Raw genomic sequence first — 17,643 nt, 5'->3', positions numbered from 1 at the left:
GCCGCCCGCCGTCACACCTACTTGCCACAAATCCCTGTCATCTACCCCTTTTTACCCCAAATTGTGCTCTGGGTTGCGTATCTGTGCGCCCCTCGGTGGTGCCGCGCGCAGGCTGGCCCCGCTCGGTGCCAAGGCGGCGRCAGCCTGGCGCCTGTCCCCACGAGAAGCTCAAAACCCATATTTTTCTGCTCACAGCTTGGTGCCAAAAACCGTGTCCAAAGTTTTTTTTCCTGGCATTATCGAACCCCCTCCAAGCGTACTTTAAAGTGCATGGGTAAAAGTGTCCCCTGGTTGGCAAATACCAGCGCAGAGATTTAAAATGTTCTCAGACACGGGGGAAAAAGGCGTGTGAATTGTCTCATGCCCCCTCTGCACTCTCTGCATGTGCTCAGGGCTGCCGTGGGCAGGAGACGGCCCTTGAAACAGCAGAGAAGCAGTAAAAGGCAACAAAACCGTGGAGAGCTGCTCTGCCAGGGGCRCTGGGCGAGAGGCTGAGTTGTTAGCATGGTTAAGAAGAGAGAAAGAAGCGAAACGTACGGCTGCAGTATTTTTATATAAGGCAAAACTGTGTTTTATTTCATTACCTCATTATTCTGGAGTAGGCTGAGGGATTCCAGTTAGCTGGAGTGAACTAAATGAATGAGCAACACATTATCTATTGAGGGGAATGTGTAAAATGATTAAATAACCCATGGTGGTAAATTATCTATTCAGGGAAGAGATTGGCTGAGAATGGCTCAGTGAAGCCATTTACTCAATATAGAAATACTCTAAGAGAAAAATGAACCAAATCATGCCTTAGAAAGACTGGAATATAATTATTCACTTAAGAAAAGATACTGCATAATGCAGATGGCATTAAATTTGCATGTAATAACTGTTAGCATTTGACATAATCTGGGATTGGGGAAGTCTAAGAGGCAAAAGGGAGGAGGCAAATTACATGGAAGAGACCTGGTGAAYGGTACCGAAAAAATAAATTTAATTTACCTATACAATACTTTTCATAAAACATGAGGCACCATGGCACCGARACATTGTTTCAAGGCATAGACAATAGAGGAAAGGCTCCAAAGAAAACATTTCAAGACATAGACACATTGTTTCAACCGCAATTGATCCGTGCAAGTCATCACCGAGGCCAGAATCTTACTAGAACATTTAAAGGATTTGACTCTAGTGTGGCTAATGAGAACAGGCACAGTTATTCAGAACAGATTTTAAGAGTATAAGGAATAAAATCTACTTCTGCTTGAAGGCACGCCCCATGCTTTACTGACAGAGGTCAGAGTTGGAGGCACTTCAATCCCTGTGATGACTTTCTGCACTCTTTGGAAATACTCACAGTGACCTCTCTCACATAGCAGCTAGAAACTCTCTGAGTTCATTTTTGCACGGTGTTTGGTCGCTGCAAAAAGCTGCTCAGTACTGTCATTATTTTTGTAAATACCATGTGCAATGTATATACATACAGGTAGGAGGGAGGGGGGTTACAAAGATTTCAAATTCGATCATACATTTCCTGTTCAGTTGCTGACTATTGCCTCTCCAGGGAGCCGGGCTGCAGAAGCTCTTTGCAGCGTTTCCATGACCAGCGCTGTCCCTGCCACTGAGTATTAACCTCTCCTCTGCACCAGAGCTCTGAAATCGCGGTCACGCTGCTCCTAATTAGCCTGGTGAGTGAAATAAGCAGGCAAGCCTCACTTCAACACCAGCACAAACTTAACTGGCATAAAAAGCTCTGCCTTGACTTAGTCCTCTGGAATGTCCTTTGACTGGAGAGGATTAAAACCCCCCAAACGCTACCTCATCCTTCAGGTCCTTCCTGGTACTACCCAACTCCATCAGTTGCTCCTCAGCTGGGTCATGAGRGACCCTTTTCTTTACACTTCCCCACTTCCTTTGGGTAGCTGGGGTCTGAAAGGGGGGGGCAAGTGCTTAGGATATTGAAAGAAAGAGTTTAGGTGACTCTGCCTTGTTGGAAGTACCACCTTCAGGTAGGGGACCACATTGCTGTTCTGGCTGCTAACACCATTAATGCTTCTTCTGATACTTCATGGTCACATCACACCACACTTCCGCGGTGCTCATTGTAAAGGGCTAAGTGTAAAGCACATTTTGGTGCATTTAAGTAAGAAACTGTACCAGGTATTCTGATTTAAGTGAGTCATCTCTGTGGAACAAACAGTAGCAGAAGGTTTATACACATTCAATGAAGTTACACAGATATCTTGAATGTGTTTAAGATGTGATAAACAGTAAAATACTAGGAAAACAGGAAGGATTCTCAGTTAGGGAGAATGTTTAATACCCAGCAGACAGAAATGATCTGTTGTAGCTAATTTCAAATAAATTGTCTCTTCAGAGCATTGTTTTGTACTAGTTTGAAAGATCATAAACATTAAAAAAAAGCAAAATGATCCATCAAAACCAGCTAATAACCAAATAACGATGGAATTAAATTAACACTGTTCTCCTTGATGTATTATGTGATTTAAGACCACATAACTTCAGCAGAAGAGCATTTTTAGATTGGAAATTACTTTGGCAGTAACTTATTCCCTTAATCCAAGGCTGGCCATACAATATTCGCATTTACAGTTAATTCATGAGTTATGATGAGCAGTTGGATCCAACTGATTAAATTTCAGTTATGAAATTATATTAATGTGAAAAGTAAAGCTTTGTATTATTAGATCAATTTAATATGCCATGGATTTCCTGAAGACTGGACCTTTTAAAACCTGATAAATGTATGATTTAATAAACTTTCTGATGACTTTTAGGGGTATATTTTATAAATAATAATTGAGGGAGATCAAAAAGTCTGAAATTATGCAGAACACAGTGAATGATGGGCAAAGTTGTATTTTACACCTTGGTATTTTTCTTTCTTTACAAAAAAAGCAATCAGACTTGAGAAACTAAGGAGTACTGTCACTGTTCATATACTGATAAACACACAAGAAAAATGCCTGTATTCTTCAGAAAATCTGCCTGGGAACATAATGACTTGGAGGTGATGAATAAGTGTACGAGGACAGAAACTGCCAGTGTAGTTTTATACATGTTAAGATTAGCAGGAAGCAGCCTACAATAAATGACACTGTGCTGAGAACTAGCAAGTCATCAGAGCTCAGACCAAAGTAAGTCAGCATCGCAAAGCTACCCAAAGCTTTTCTGCTTTATCACAATTTACAGCTGCTCTGCGCATCTACAGGTAGGTCTTAGGAATTCATTAAACAGCATTTCACATTCTGACATTTTTATATAAGGGAAGAGAGTCGGTTCTACAAAAACATCAAGGCCTTCACTGGCGCTTTCAYGTGACTGAGTGGCAGCTACGCAGGTCCTGCTGCCAAAAACGTGGAGGATTTTGAATAAGCTTTTACCCAACACACGGACTGCTGCTTATCCGAGGGGTGCCTCTGTAACAGATGGCATGTCCCATTATCCCGCTCTGTTTTCGCCTGTCTGTCCTTGTACTCCCAGCTCTTTTGCACAGAATTTGGTGGCAGGACAGTGTAGATATCCAAAAAGAAGAGCAAAAGCAGCATAATTTTTTTTTTTTTTTTTTGTCATGGTGACATGCTCATTCAAAGCACTGTATATCAATATTTTGCAAAAATAATATCTCTTTCTGAGAAACGAAATTTGAGTAATTCACACTTCAAAGCAAATCCATTTTAAATGTATTTATTTTGAAATAAACAGGAATATGATATCTATAATTTCATATCCTATATCACATAAATTATTATTAAACGAGAGAATAATATTCTTAAAAACTAACTGGACGCTTTCACATTCTATGAAGTGACTATAGGAAATATATGGACAAATGTTACACCTGTCTCAAGCGAGCCATAAGGCAGAGTGCGCTGTTGCTGCGGGCAGGGGAGCAGCGGAAGTGTGAGGGGCTTCTGCCTCCTCCGAGGGAGCGCTCATGGCAGGAGACTGAGGAGCACCTGGGGAAGCCCCTCAGCAGCTCCCTRACGTTTCTTCCCCCTCTTTGTCCTTCACGATTGAAGCAACAAAATGAGGTTTGTCTGACACTGACAAGAAGCAGGGGGGCCCTTCTGGGGACCAGGGTACCAAGTGATTCCCGAACGGCTCACACAGGGCTTTGCAGCTCACCCATAAACTGTGGTGCCAGTTCAGGAACCTCTATCCCAAATTTCTAGCTGTCAGTAGTCTGAGGAGGCCAAACTCAAAACTGGAAAAGGATTTTTCACAAAATATTAATTGAAGCCTTCAAAAAGCTTTCTAAATTGGCTTTTTTTTTTTTTTTTTAGATTAAAGCCACAACTAAAAAGATACTCCAAATGACATTTTTTTTCCTCTAAAAATTTATGTAGAATTTTTTTTACAAGGACAGCATTCTTATCTATTTTTTAAATAGATATATCTTATTATAAATTAAGCATTTCTAAACCTAAGAGTACTTACACAGGTGCTATGCATCTTTTTTTTTATCCATATATAACAAAAAATGGCATTTGAGCAAAATACCCATGAATTATAATTTTTCAGAAGTTCCTACATGTATTTGTGAAAGTCAAAGATTAAAATCCCTTATTTTGAATCTAAATATYAAATCTGTATTTTAACTGGATGACCATATCAAATACTTCCTTTCTGAAAAAAACTGATACTAATTTTAGTGTGCAGGCAGCTCTAAATATTTCAATGCACAGATTGTTTCTGACTAGATGCAAGATAGTAAAATGTCCAGTGAACCTTTTSAAAACTATGTGCTCACATTTGCTTGGGTTTAATTCACGTTACATGATCCATCCTGAAAGGGAGTAAAAAAACCCTCTGCTGCTGAATTGCAAAGAAAAAATATAGAAGATSTGATAAAAACCAATGTACCAGAGGGTCTTTAGGGTATTTCAGCAACATAGAAAGCAGGGCACAAAAGATCACGGTGGCYACTGATGGCCTGCAGTGTCCACAACCTTAGCAAAATTAACATTTCATTCATAATATTCAAATAATATTATTTAGTGCGCATTGCTCTCATGAATACGCATTCATATTTTGCTTTGCTTTTTCTTTGACACAAGCACAAGGATATCACATGTCTATTTTTCAGAAGCTGCATTCCAGAGTAGCAGGTTAGCACAGTGCCATGTATTACCTCATATAAATAAGTGCACTATTCACAAGAAACACATGAAATCGTACTCTACTGGAAATGTATCACTGAATTTATATGTATGGAAATAAAGTTTATGATAAATATCTCATGGTGTTGTGTTACTTAACATGAATTAGAATTTTTTGACACTTCCTTTTCAACATATTGCCATAAAACATCTTAAAATTAATACTTTTAAAAGATAAGTTAACAAATATAACAATAAGACTTACGGCATTTGACCATTTCAGTCCATACAGTACCTTTCTTAGGTAAATACCCAGCATTCACATTATAATTGAAACAGAAGTTTACCCTTTTTAAAAATAACAGCTTTGTTAGCTTCTAAAAGCTTAATTTATACATTCAACCTGTATATAATTGTTATGCTACATAATTTACTCTCATTCCCAATCTAGCACGAGCTCTTACTAGTGCTCTTCAGAAAGCCGATTCACAGTCCCTATAGGCATCTTCTCTTCATTGCCCAAAGATGAGCTTACCCAGGTGGAACACTTTTTGTTTCCTTTTAAAAGCTAAACTGCTTAAGGTATGTTCTTAACAAAAAGTCCTGTCAATCAGATGATAGTTACTTCATTGCTTAAATAAAATACATGCTGAGAAGTGACTGTGAAAGCTTGTGATTGCTGTATTAAGTGGGGAAAAAAAAATCCTGTGTTATCTACTGCAGCTGCAAGAGTCAGGATGCACTTGGGTTTGTTCTTCATTCAGTGTACAGAGGATTAAATAGGTAGAACTGGTGCCCACAGTTGCTCTTTCTTTATCTCAGCATATCACGTCTCCGAAATTGCTTCCACAGATCTCTGAGATGTTCGCCGGTTACCGTCATCACACAGGAATAATAATCGTTCCAACCGTATTTTGGGGTCTCCTATGGAAAGTGAACAAATATACCACTGAAAAAAAATTGCCGCTAAATTCCTTAATATTACACTACATTTTACTCCAATYCATATAAACTGGATAGATGGTTTAATATTAAATTATGAAAAACCAAATACTTCAATGCTTGCTTCTGTAAGATGAGGATTATAAATTTGTATGCAAGTAAGTTTTCAATTCTCCCTTCACACTTCACACCAGAGTTATAATCCTAGCTACTGCCCATTTGGGTAATGCCTACAAGGAGGTATATCCACTTTATTCAGATATGTACTGCTCTCTCTAACTTCTTCTTCTTACTTTTTAATGTTCACATTGTATTAAAAAAATCACTTCTAACACAATAAAAAGCATAAGAAATACTTGAGATACAATGAAACTGAGGCATTATTGGCATCGCTAAAGCCAAATACAGTATATGCAGATGATAAAAAAGCTTTTCTTTTATGCTAGGTTACCTCAGTGCTAAATCACATTTTAGTTTAGTGAAGTTCACAAATTCTACTGAACAGGGAGGAACTCAGTGAAGAGCTGGCCTGGGACGTTCACCATCTGTGGACTCGCTACATTTTTCAAACATTTCTTCAAACTCTCCTAACTTCACAAGCATATTTTGATGCTAAATACGTTAAAGATGGAGATGGATTAAATGTTACAGCAGCTGGTGAAAGGGACTATGGGCAGAACAGGAACTGCAATTACTACAGATATATCAAAAGGGATAAAAGTAGTTTAAAACTGTAATCCAACTTAGAAGTGAAGTCCAGTATCTCAAAGCAAATGGTACAACACTCAGAGAAAAAACTGCCCGTTTTTGATTAAACAAATGGGAGTTTGAGGTTCCATAGATTTCCCTATAGCTTGTATTAAATTCAACCATTAGGGTGAAGTCTATATTCCATTTACTCTTACCCATTTTATATAATCAAAAAGCATAGTATTGTATTATGCAGAACCTATGCAGAAGTTGTAAATATTCAGAAAACAATCTAATCCACAGTACTATATAACGCAGCTTKTAAATTAAATACTGAAAAGAATACTTATTATTTAGTTGAGATTTATGGACAATCTTACTAAAAATGCATAATTTGCAAAATGCATTGCATTATTTAACAAAAATGTATTCAGCTGCTTAAACACTACTTTAAGATACGCACTTGTTTCTTATTTTACGAAATAGGTTCATATAATGTTTGTGGAAATCACAGTATTAAAAGAAATGCTGGAATACATAAAGCATTCATCTGTTTATYTTTAATGCATGCATTATTGTTATATGCACTCAGCGTACCAAATTTAATAGAACATTTTGTCCTCATACACTTTGATGTTTTCACATTTTTCTAGAAGATTTTCCTCCCACTCTCAATACATTTTTAATCTGCGAGTCAGATTTAGGATCAGAAGACCAAGTCTTGTGATATCTTGTCGCTTTTGTCAGATGAGTAAGGTAAGGTTATCACATGCCACTCACTTCATCTGCCTCAGAGAAGGGGTTTGCAGCAGTCCTCAACTACCTGTTTTTTTAAACCTCTCTTATGATGGATATATTCAGAGAAGTACCAAAATTAAAAGTCTTCAAAATATTAGCTACGTGACAACTTTTAATCTCATCTGTCTGAATGAAATATTTATAGCAGATAGTAATTTGCTGTTGAAACACGATTAGAKGTGAAGTTCTAAGTTCATGCCTATCTTGGGTCTTTCAAGTCTTTCTCAAAATCTAATTTCCTCCCTCAATAAGTCAAAAAGATGGTTTTAAGCTACTAACTATTACTCAGAGAATGTAGAAGACAGTTCCTTTAATGCAAAAATCTTTTTTTTTTTTCAATAAATCAGTGGGATATACACCTTAATAACTAGATTTACAACTCTTTCACAAGAGATCTAAGTTTACCAGACAAATTAAATCAAAGATGATGCTCTTTGCATTTCTATTAAGTGTTATCATATTGCATCTAACTTTGGGATGTGTTTGTGATGAGTTTTTAAATTTTTAAATGTTTCTTTTTAAATCAGACTGAAATTTAACTAATAAATGGAAATAAATGCTCAATTTGAAATTTTTGATGATTCAGCCTTTATGCTCTTTTCTATTTAAAAACTAAATTACAAAAGAATTGCTTTTAGAATTACGTAAATTCATTTTCATTCCCCATGACATGGCAAATATACAATTCCGTTCTCCTTCATGGTTAACTAACTCCAAAACACTTAAGATATGTTTTAGCTAAAGTTTCAATTAGATGCAGGATGCCGAGGCTAGCTAACAGCGGGATATGCCAGTGTAACTCACTACAAGAAACATGCAGCAACTGCTCAAGTGAAGAGCAGGAAGTGACTAAGGTGCCAAGAGGGAGGAGGGTACTTTACACACCTCATACTGACTTTTTTTCAGGTTACTCTGTCTCAACAGATGAATGAATTAACTTTTGGCCTGAATTCAAACATCCATCAAGATGTCTAGACCATTACACTTGATTCTTTACCACAGACTCTCTTCTTGTTACCTACATAATTTTAATAGGCTTGATGATTAGATATTGGATTCTTCTCTGTCACTGTATTTTGCTCCCCTTGGTCACATTCTCTCTGTTGAAAGTATTAGGAAAGCATCATGACTGTACAACATTTACCAATTTCTTCTGAGAGCTGCTCCCTATCTTGAGGGCTTTACAGTTCATATAATACTTGGCATGTAACAATCATACAGGCTGTGGCTGAATCAGTGGGGACAAAGAAGAGAAAATACTCCTGAAGTAATGTTTTTGAAAAGATACTGGGAGAGAAGCACTGGGAGAGATACTTTAAGAAGAGAAGGCTGAGAGGGGATCTGATTAACATGTATAAGTTCATGAAGGGAGAATGCAGGGAGGAAGGGGMCAAGCTCTTCTCAGTGGTGGCCAGTGACAGGAAAAGGGGAAATGGGCATAAGCTGAAACACAGGARGTTCCATCTCCAGGTGAGGAGGAACTCCTTTACTGTGAGGGTGACAGAGCAGTGGAACAGGCTGCCCAGGGAGGTTGTGGAGTCTCCTTCTCTGGAGGCCTTCAAAACTCGCCTGGATGCCGCCCTGTGCCACATGCTGTAGGTGTGCCTGCTTGAGCGGGAAGGTTGGATTAGATGATCTCTAGAGGTCCCTTCCAGCCTTGAATATTCTGTGATTCTATGAAGCAAAGAGGAGTGAAAAGCCTGAGTTTCAAAGAGGTGAAGTTACACAAAACTAATCTTAAACACTGAATTTCCTCTTATGTAACTGGCATGTTGGATTACTAAAATTTTGTATGACTGTCTCATTAGTTACTTATATTTCATATTAGTTAGGAGAATAAAATGGATAATTTGTAAAGATACAAAGTTTTCTTTCTGTTCCTCACATATTATGCTTCAGGATTTGGGTTTATACTTCTGCAGAGGAAGTCTAACTTAAAAAAGGGGATTAATGTTTAGCTAATAGTTGATCAAAATACTAAAGAAAAAGTCCTACTATGCTGTGTTTTACATGCAACACAAGAGAATGCACACATTCCTGCCAAGGAGCTGAGCGAGTAGTTGAGATAAATCCCCTCTCTCTTCCCTCTCTTGTGCAGGAGCCTATTAAAAAAAACCATCAGCAGGGCCAGTGAACTGGTGGGCTCCCAGTCTGAGCAGTGATGGGGTCTGAGGAAAGGGGCCCTCCTGACTCAGATGTTTCCACTGTGCGGGAAGCAGACATCGCCTCGGATAAACAGGACGCCCCAGATTCTACTCTGCGTTCCTGGTTTCCTGCCTGCTGCCTCAGAGCTAGGGAGGCATCTCAGGCAGAGCCCTGGGCAGCTCACTGGCCTGCACGTGGTCAGAGGGGAGTCTGCAGGGAATGGGAGGATTCAGAAAGCCAGAGGCAGTTTCAGGATGTACGGAGGCATCCCAAGAGGATTATTAGACACAACATCTGAGCTTAGTATCGTGCACAGTTCCAGAACTCCAGGCAGTGGGGAAACTGTATCCAAAGCCTGGCAGCTCAGTAGTGCGCGAGACCAATGTAGCAGGTCACCCCACATCAGCTCCAAATTGCTGCACGGTCAGTTTGTCGTGACAGGCATCTTGTTTCTCCCCACTGCAAGGACTTACTGTTAACAATATTTGAAGTAACTGCTAGAGTAACTAAAAATGATCAGGAAAAAAATGCCACTAAAGCAAATTGCTTTAGCAAATGGCAGAGAAGTAAACTCTCAGTTCACATAAGGTTTAAAGTTCTGAATGTTTACTGACATGTTTCTGCTGCGGTCAAAGTGTGGCAGCAGTTTCATGATAGACTAYAGAACATTCACACTGCAGTTCTCAGAGCACAATTTAATTACAAAAATGAGTATTCATGTTACCACATGCTACACAGGAATGGCCATGCTGGCCACAGTACCTACCACTGAGAACTGCTGGCATAGCATCAATGGCCCTCAAAACACATTACGCTTTTTTAAAAAGTATAACTGTTTAAATCATAGCAGAATCAAGTTGCTAACCAGCTCTTAGAGAGAAAATTCTGATGTTGTGATCTTCATTGCTAAACATTTATTTGTSATAGGTAACAGAGATAATACTGAAAAGTGGTCACAGAACAGACGGACAGAAAACAGCAACAGAAACTATGAAATAATACTTCACCTTGTTCCAAACAGCACAAAATAGCAACTGGCTTACACAACAGCGACAGCAKGAGTTACTCGGTGCCAACTCCACAGTAAAATCCTACCTCTTCAGTCAAAAACACAACATGACATTTTGAGCTGCTGCACTGGTTGCCCTCAGATAATCTCCTCCTGAGTTTTGCAATGGGAAACAAAGCGGCGGCGGTTGAACATTCAGCCATTCCTGCAAGCATGCCAGCACGCCCAGACGGAGCAGCTAACACATACCGTGACTTATCTGCTATAGAGCTCCTTCCTCACGCAGGATTTGAAAGTAGTGTATCTCTGAATAGGCTTGTAGCCCTGTGGAGCAGAAGACGGAGAAGTGCGCAGATGCAGACAACATGTGAAGGCAGCCAGAGGTAAGCAAAAGACAACAGTATCATGAAAATACAACAAATGGGTTTAAGTGGGAAATAGCTAGTAGATACAGTGTAGTATGTACTAGCTAAAATGTTTCTCATTTAGTCATTAAGTTGCAAATAGTTTAGAATGGAATTTATAAGGGGGATCTGCTTACATATTTCTTTTTAATTAAATATTGGAGATAACTACTTTAATCCAAACAGCAGACAAAAAACTTCTCATGTCTGTGTGTTTTAATAAGCTTATGACAATGCTCTGACTGGCCACTTGATGGCAGCTTAATATACCAGTTCATTTCAAAATAGCCAAAAAAGAAATTTTCAGACCACATTACTGTAATTTCAGGAAGACTGAAATATCTTTTCAAGAATTCTTTAGACATTTTATTTTTCTAAWGCAAACCTGAAATATAGGTTAAAACAAATATTTATGAAATTTGAATGTGAGATAGGACCTAACCTTCGTCAACTTTATAAATTATATAGGTATTTATAAGCTAAGTTTTGAAATAGGACAAAGCTAGCATGTACTGACCTTTCAGAATTGTATAACTCAGCTTTAGTCAAACTACACGGCTACATAAAATCCTTTTCTAAAATATCTGATCCTAAACGCAAGGTATATAATAATCCCAAGATTCTTCTTGGCAAATATTTCAGTAAAACAACTTAAAAAAAAATGAATTACTAAGGTGTTAATTGCAAACTCATAGATCAAATTATAARTCTGTTTTAAATTAATCTGTTTAGATGTTTTAGATTGGAAATCAACAACTGCATTGATTCCAGCAGACATTAACTATAAGATATTTTGCCTTAGAATTAGGCATTTACCTTTCATGAACAGGTTAAACTTTGGCAAGACAAAAACTTACATGTGGACTGCCTGAGCAGAAGCTATCATCTTTTATTGGTTTAACAGAACTTACAAAATCTTAATATAAATGCGGTCTGTATTTGTTAACAAAGAAAAGGTTAGTGGTATTAGCAAAGAAAAAGTTAATTTTGATTAGTATAAGACAACATTGAGCTGTGTAGCAGCAAGAGCAAGTGTTGCTCTGGCCACACTAAATCCTGTATAACTTTTAAAGTTCAGATGTATTAGGGACAATTTGTACTGTCAGTTGAGACCAAAGTCTTAAATCTTTTGCAGCTGCCATAATTAATAATGCTTTCTGCTAGTTAGTTCTGGGCAGCAAATTCTTACATATTATATGCTTTGTCCAAAAATCCAAGGCAGATTTTTGTGATTTTTTTAATATACACACCATTACCCATTCCTAAAGAAACCATTTTTTGTGACACTTACAAAAACTTAGTGGATATGATAATTAATAAGTAAATTTGATATTGTAATTTTTTTACAATACTATCTGTGTGTGTGCGTGTACATATCTGTATATAAAACAAAACAATAAACTCTAATGAGCAACATGACAAGCCTGGATACAGGCATGTATGAAAAAAAGGTGAAAAAAAAGTATTTTTGGTCACTGTGTTATAGGAATTACAATCACCATGTAGAGTTGGTTAAGATACTGCATTAGGATATTTTAAAGTGGCCTAGGGCAAAAAAAAAAGATGCATACCCAAGGCTAAACAGTGCTCTATGATACAGATCCTTAAGGTTTTTATGTGATTTCTGTCATGCATTTTGTGAAATAGAAACAAATAATGCATATTTACAAAAGATGCTTAGTAAGCAGACTGTGTTCTGGTTAAATTAACATACACTGCACATTTACGATTAGTAACAATTAAAACATACAGCTGAACATCTTGAAATGGTTATGAAACAATCATTATTTCCACAGCATAGGAACAGGATTTGAGGACCAACAAGGAAGTAAGTCTGTCACAAATACAGGGCTTGTTATCCACATTCTTTACACTAGACCAAAATGTTACAAAAATAACAAATAACCTGCTAAGCTCAACATCACTTAACAGAAAGTCTTAAAATGATTTTAGCAAACTATATTTAGAAAGCTAATTAAAATGTGTAAAATTATATTACAGAAATAACATTCTGAAATGTGAATTTAGGAACTTTTATATAGTTCTTATGGAAAAGTTAAAGCTCAAAATTTCTGTTTAAGGCATTAGGTTGTTAATCGAAGAACATTTTACACTTTGATAAAAATGTTACCATTTTTCATTTGAAGAAAACATGTGTCTTTAACTGATCACACTCTAAAAATACCATTTTAAAACTAATTTAAAATAAATTCTGAGATCAGCTTTATACATTCCCATATTGTGAATCAATAACTAGCTTTAAAAAAAGTTATTCAATTAACACCAGTCAATAAAGAAGTTCACAAATACAATCTTTTTTATTTCTATAATCTACTTTCTACAGTTAAAATATAAAAATTAACGACCCTAAAATTTTTCTACGCTACTCTCATATTTTTCTATACTACGAAGAACCTGAAGAGGGCACCACGGTCTACACCTTCACCTGAACTGCAAGGTTTGAAACAATTCCCAGGCTTTTTCCCTATGCAAATTTCTGCAAGAAATGGCTGAACAAGATGGGGAGAGAGGGAGTGAGAGACTCTTCCCTGAACATATCCCAGACATAACAGTTATCCTTGTTAAAGCTCTAAAGCTACCAACTTATCAGTTGCACCACATACAAGAAATGGCAGTATGTGGAGTACTTCTGATACCCGGCTTTGTGTACTTCTGCACAAATAAACGTGTACTTCTAAAAAGGTACATTATTCCTTATGTGTATTGTCTGCTAATAGCAAAATTCCTAGAAATTTAGAAGAAATTTAATCTTTTTGACTGCTTCAGGATTTCAATAAAAGTTACATGTTTAAGTTCATGCTATTGGTTATTTTAATAGCAAAATAAATTAAAACAAATAAAAAAAAAAAATCAGCATCCTTACCCTGAAGCCTCGATTAAGTCTGTCTTTCATAATGCCGATGAACTCTTTATAACTCAACTGGTCATCTCTGTCGACATCAAAGATCTTGAACACTGTGTTCACCAAGTGTGGGGAAAGCTTCAGCCCAGTGGCTACATATACAGCACGCTTGAATTCATCTACATAAGGAAAGTATCAGAAGAAAAACAAAACACACACATGAATTTAAACTCCCCAGGTAAACTTATGCAAGAATACAATTTGCTTTGTTATCTTTTTCAAAAAAAATAACAACTTTTCACCTTTTTATAAATTCTTACCTTGACCTATGGAACGACTTGCAAAATTATACATTTGCATTGCAATTGTAAAGTCTTCTAGGTTGTTCAAAAATTGGAAGAATGACCTGAACTCATCAAATGTGATACCCTAATGAATAAAAGAACGATATGTATATTAGCACTGTTAGAATTAAAAACAGAAGTGACAAGTGAAAAAACATTTTTTTGCAGTTGCATGTCAACTTAATTTAAGAATTCTGCATTATGTTGATTGCTCAAAACAAACTACCATTTTACACAGGTAAAAGTGTATGTGTGTACACAAGTATGTTGAATGAAATAATATCCATGTTGGGATCTAACTTAAACTCTGCTTTAAGGTGAGRTTTAAACATAGCCACATTTATAATTACTTAAGTCCTCAACTGACACTGCARGCACTGTATTATATTGCAAGGCTTTTCTCACTATGTGATTTCTTAGCTCAGTGAACTTAGCTCAGTTCCCAACTAGTGCTCTTAGGCATTATGGCAAAGCAGCAGTCCCTAATATAGGTAATAACTAATTGTCAATGTCTTAAGATGATAGCTTTAAGTCACAAAGTTTTTTTTTTTAAAATCCTTAATCTAAACCAATGTGTCTGGTAAACATTGAATGTGGGAAATATCGTAAGAGGCACTGCAAAAGTCTTGTCTCTTTCCACACAACTACAGGCAGTAATCAGTCAACGTGGAAAGCTGTTCTTGCACTGCAAAGACTAAGAATCACGAGTCTACAAAAAAGCCCTTTTGCAGCTTCTGGATTTCTAGTAGCTAAGAAAACTTATCCCAAGTCATACTGGAGATAGAGAGAAACAAGTGGAAGAGCACTACTTTCTAGACACAGGTTCAGGCTAAATAGTATAGTCTCCACAATATTTTAAAAATGAGAAAAAAATGTTCTCCAAATAAAACTGTTCTACAACTTCCACTGAAATCATCTGCAGTCCTAGATATGTAATTCCTTTCAAAAGGAAAGATAAAAGAACACAAAAGAGGCAGCAAGGAGGTCTTTTCCTAGGATCACTTTTTGTTCAGCTGGCAACTGTAATAACATTCATTATCTTGCATAATTTTTGCATAATTTTGAATTATGAAATTATTTACACAGCTTCCCAGGTTCCTACCGGAAATTATTTATTTTCCACATGAAAGGAAACTGAACTTTATTCCTTTGCACAGACTATATTTTTCCACAGCACAGAAAACTGTTATATTAACGCACCGATGCTGTCAAAAAAAGCATAAACTTTCTTTAGAGGTGGATAATCACAGTAATTCAAGATGCCTGCTTCAGTGAATCACTGCTTGGCATCTACTTAGTGAAAGGAGGAGCACATCCTGCGAGCAGGCAGCCTGCCAGCCGAACCCTTCACCACGACTGCGCGCTGCCAAACGACTGTCACGTTGCTTCACAGGCTCCGACACACAGTAAGTACTGAAACTTCAAAGAACACTTTGTGTGCTAAATTATATAATAAAAGCACCTGCACTTGTATTTACTTAATCAACTTTACCCTTACTACTCAAACATTTAGTTCTCTCTCCCTAGGACTGCATCACTTCTTATTATGTTAAGTGATATGTATATCATTGTCTTTACACAAACCCTAAACAGTTTGTTTTCTTTTTTTTCCAAACATATATGTGTTAACCCYGAGTTCACCTTAAACAAAAAGCACCTGGCAACTTAAGAAAGTAGCTTTATACAACTTCTGTGGCAGTGTCTTGGCCTTTAAATATTTAAAGCTGCACAGATCTCTGATGCAATAGCTTAAGCTGAGTGTCCCAAAGGCCAGGCCATAAGCTCAGAAGGTCAGTGAGCAGAACTGTGATTTCAATCTTCTTGCTTCATTTTATACCTAATCTGGTGTGAAAGAGGCAGCACTGATTTCCTTCCCACTCTTCAGCTATTTTTGTAGCTCACTGCTTGCAYTGGATCTAACTACTCTACAACCCAGAATGAATCAGATATTCAATGGAAAACTTAATTTTTGGAGGGAGCTTCTACCAGCTCAGCAGACTAATGTTTCTTAGCTGCGAAGTCAGCTACATGTGAAGGTACGGGTGAATACAAAAGAAGTGGCAGAAATACAAGGCTGAAAAAAAAGAGGAAAGAAGACAGGATCGTTCCCTTTAGGCAGTCAACATCTGGCCAGTTTAGAGCTAACATGACCCCTTAAAACAAGTTTGGTTTCTGGACATGGCTGTAGAAGCTGAAGATCCCCAAATATTGTGTTTTAGAGTTAGAATTCTTTCTCAGGAACATCTTTTCCTGGGAGAGGAACAGCTATTTAGTGATCACATGAAAACAGTATGTCCCTTTCTGCCCCCTGTATTCACACAGACGTTGTGGCTGGCCGATCTCTGTCCTGCTGCACTCTGCAATGCTAGCAAAGGAGAAAATGCAGAAGGAGGTGAGCAGAAGTCATGACAAGTCAGTCCACAGTAACTTTATGTGATACAGTTCTACACCACACACATTTGGACATTACAATTCTAGTTTTATAATAATTTGTGGGYGTTTCATTATTAATTTCCATTTTACAGTATTTCACTGTTTTAAATTACAATGCAATTTCCCAATTTAAAAACGTCCACAACTATCCAAACATATTTACTATTTTACTTCAAAAGCTCTACCGTCAATGCTCCCAAAATATATGGTCATTTAAAGAGTCACATTTCTAGGACAGACCAGTCTGATCCTTCTATAAACATAAACAGAGGAAGTGTGTCCAAAACAGCCCCTGCTTGAAGGGCTACTTGTAACATTATCCTTCTGATTACTAGTGAAGCATTCAGTTGCCACCACATTTTTCACAGACACACTTCTGAAGAGACATTTGTTGCTAAACAAATGAAGGATGAGCCACCTCCTGATCTTTACTGTTGCTGCTATCTTTTCTATCTCTGAATTCAGAGTCAGAAACTCTAAGCCATCAATGATTATGCACAAGTGACCCATTACTGAAACTAAAATAGAACTAGATAGAGTGTGTCAATGTTTATTCTGACGAGAGGTTCATTCAGGTAGCAATGAAAAAGAGAAAACACAGAAAAGTATTTTTAATGTGTCATTGCYGGAAAAAAACTGTTAAATAAGACTAATTTCTAGAAAAAAAATCTCTTCCAACTCTTACGTTTGTTATTGCTTGAACTGAGTTTTAATGTAATATGGAGCTTTGCTTATTTAAACTGCAAAAACACTCCTAAACCCTAAGGAACATAACGTGTTGTTATTTACTCTTCTTCTTTCTATTCAGTAAATTATATGAAAAATAAGATGTAAACTTATGATCAGGATAAAATCCTGGTGCTGCTGAAATCAGGGACAGAGGCCACATACAGTCCATGAAGGC

The 17,643-nt window shown here is 37.2% G+C and overlaps 1 protein-coding gene and 1 long non-coding RNA gene across 2 annotated transcripts in view; one reads left to right on the top strand and one right to left on the bottom strand.

The window, feature by feature from the left end:
• Window positions 1-4,525: 4,525 nt before the first annotated feature.
• The window catches only part of MICU3 (mitochondrial calcium uptake family member 3), a 31,926-nt gene continuing 18,808 nt past the window's right edge, over window positions 4,526-17,643 (bottom strand). The window contains exons 11-13 of the mRNA XM_026033478.1: window positions 14,283-14,391; window positions 13,984-14,141; window positions 4,526-6,035 (exon numbers count right to left, since the gene is read on the bottom strand). Of these exons, the coding sequence (XP_025889263.1) occupies window positions 5,925-6,035; window positions 13,984-14,141; window positions 14,283-14,391 (378 nt within the window). The 3' untranslated portion in view covers window positions 4,526-5,924. The remainder of the gene's footprint in view (window positions 6,036-13,983; window positions 14,142-14,282; window positions 14,392-17,643) is intronic.
• Window positions 15,693-17,595, top strand: LOC112942535. Its single transcript, XR_003248401.1, has 2 exons — window positions 15,693-15,712; window positions 17,548-17,595. It is a non-coding gene; the product is annotated as an uncharacterized LOC112942535 (long non-coding RNA).

Source organism: Nothoprocta perdicaria, unplaced genomic scaffold (assembly GCF_003342845.1).
Source record: "Nothoprocta perdicaria isolate Ctin4 unplaced genomic scaffold, notPer1 scaffold_13, whole genome shotgun sequence".
In the NCBI taxonomy this organism is placed as follows: domain Eukaryota; kingdom Metazoa; phylum Chordata; class Aves; order Tinamiformes; family Tinamidae; genus Nothoprocta; species Nothoprocta perdicaria.
Note: the sequence above shows the minus strand (reverse complement) of the source record. Positions and strands in the feature narration are given on the sequence as shown.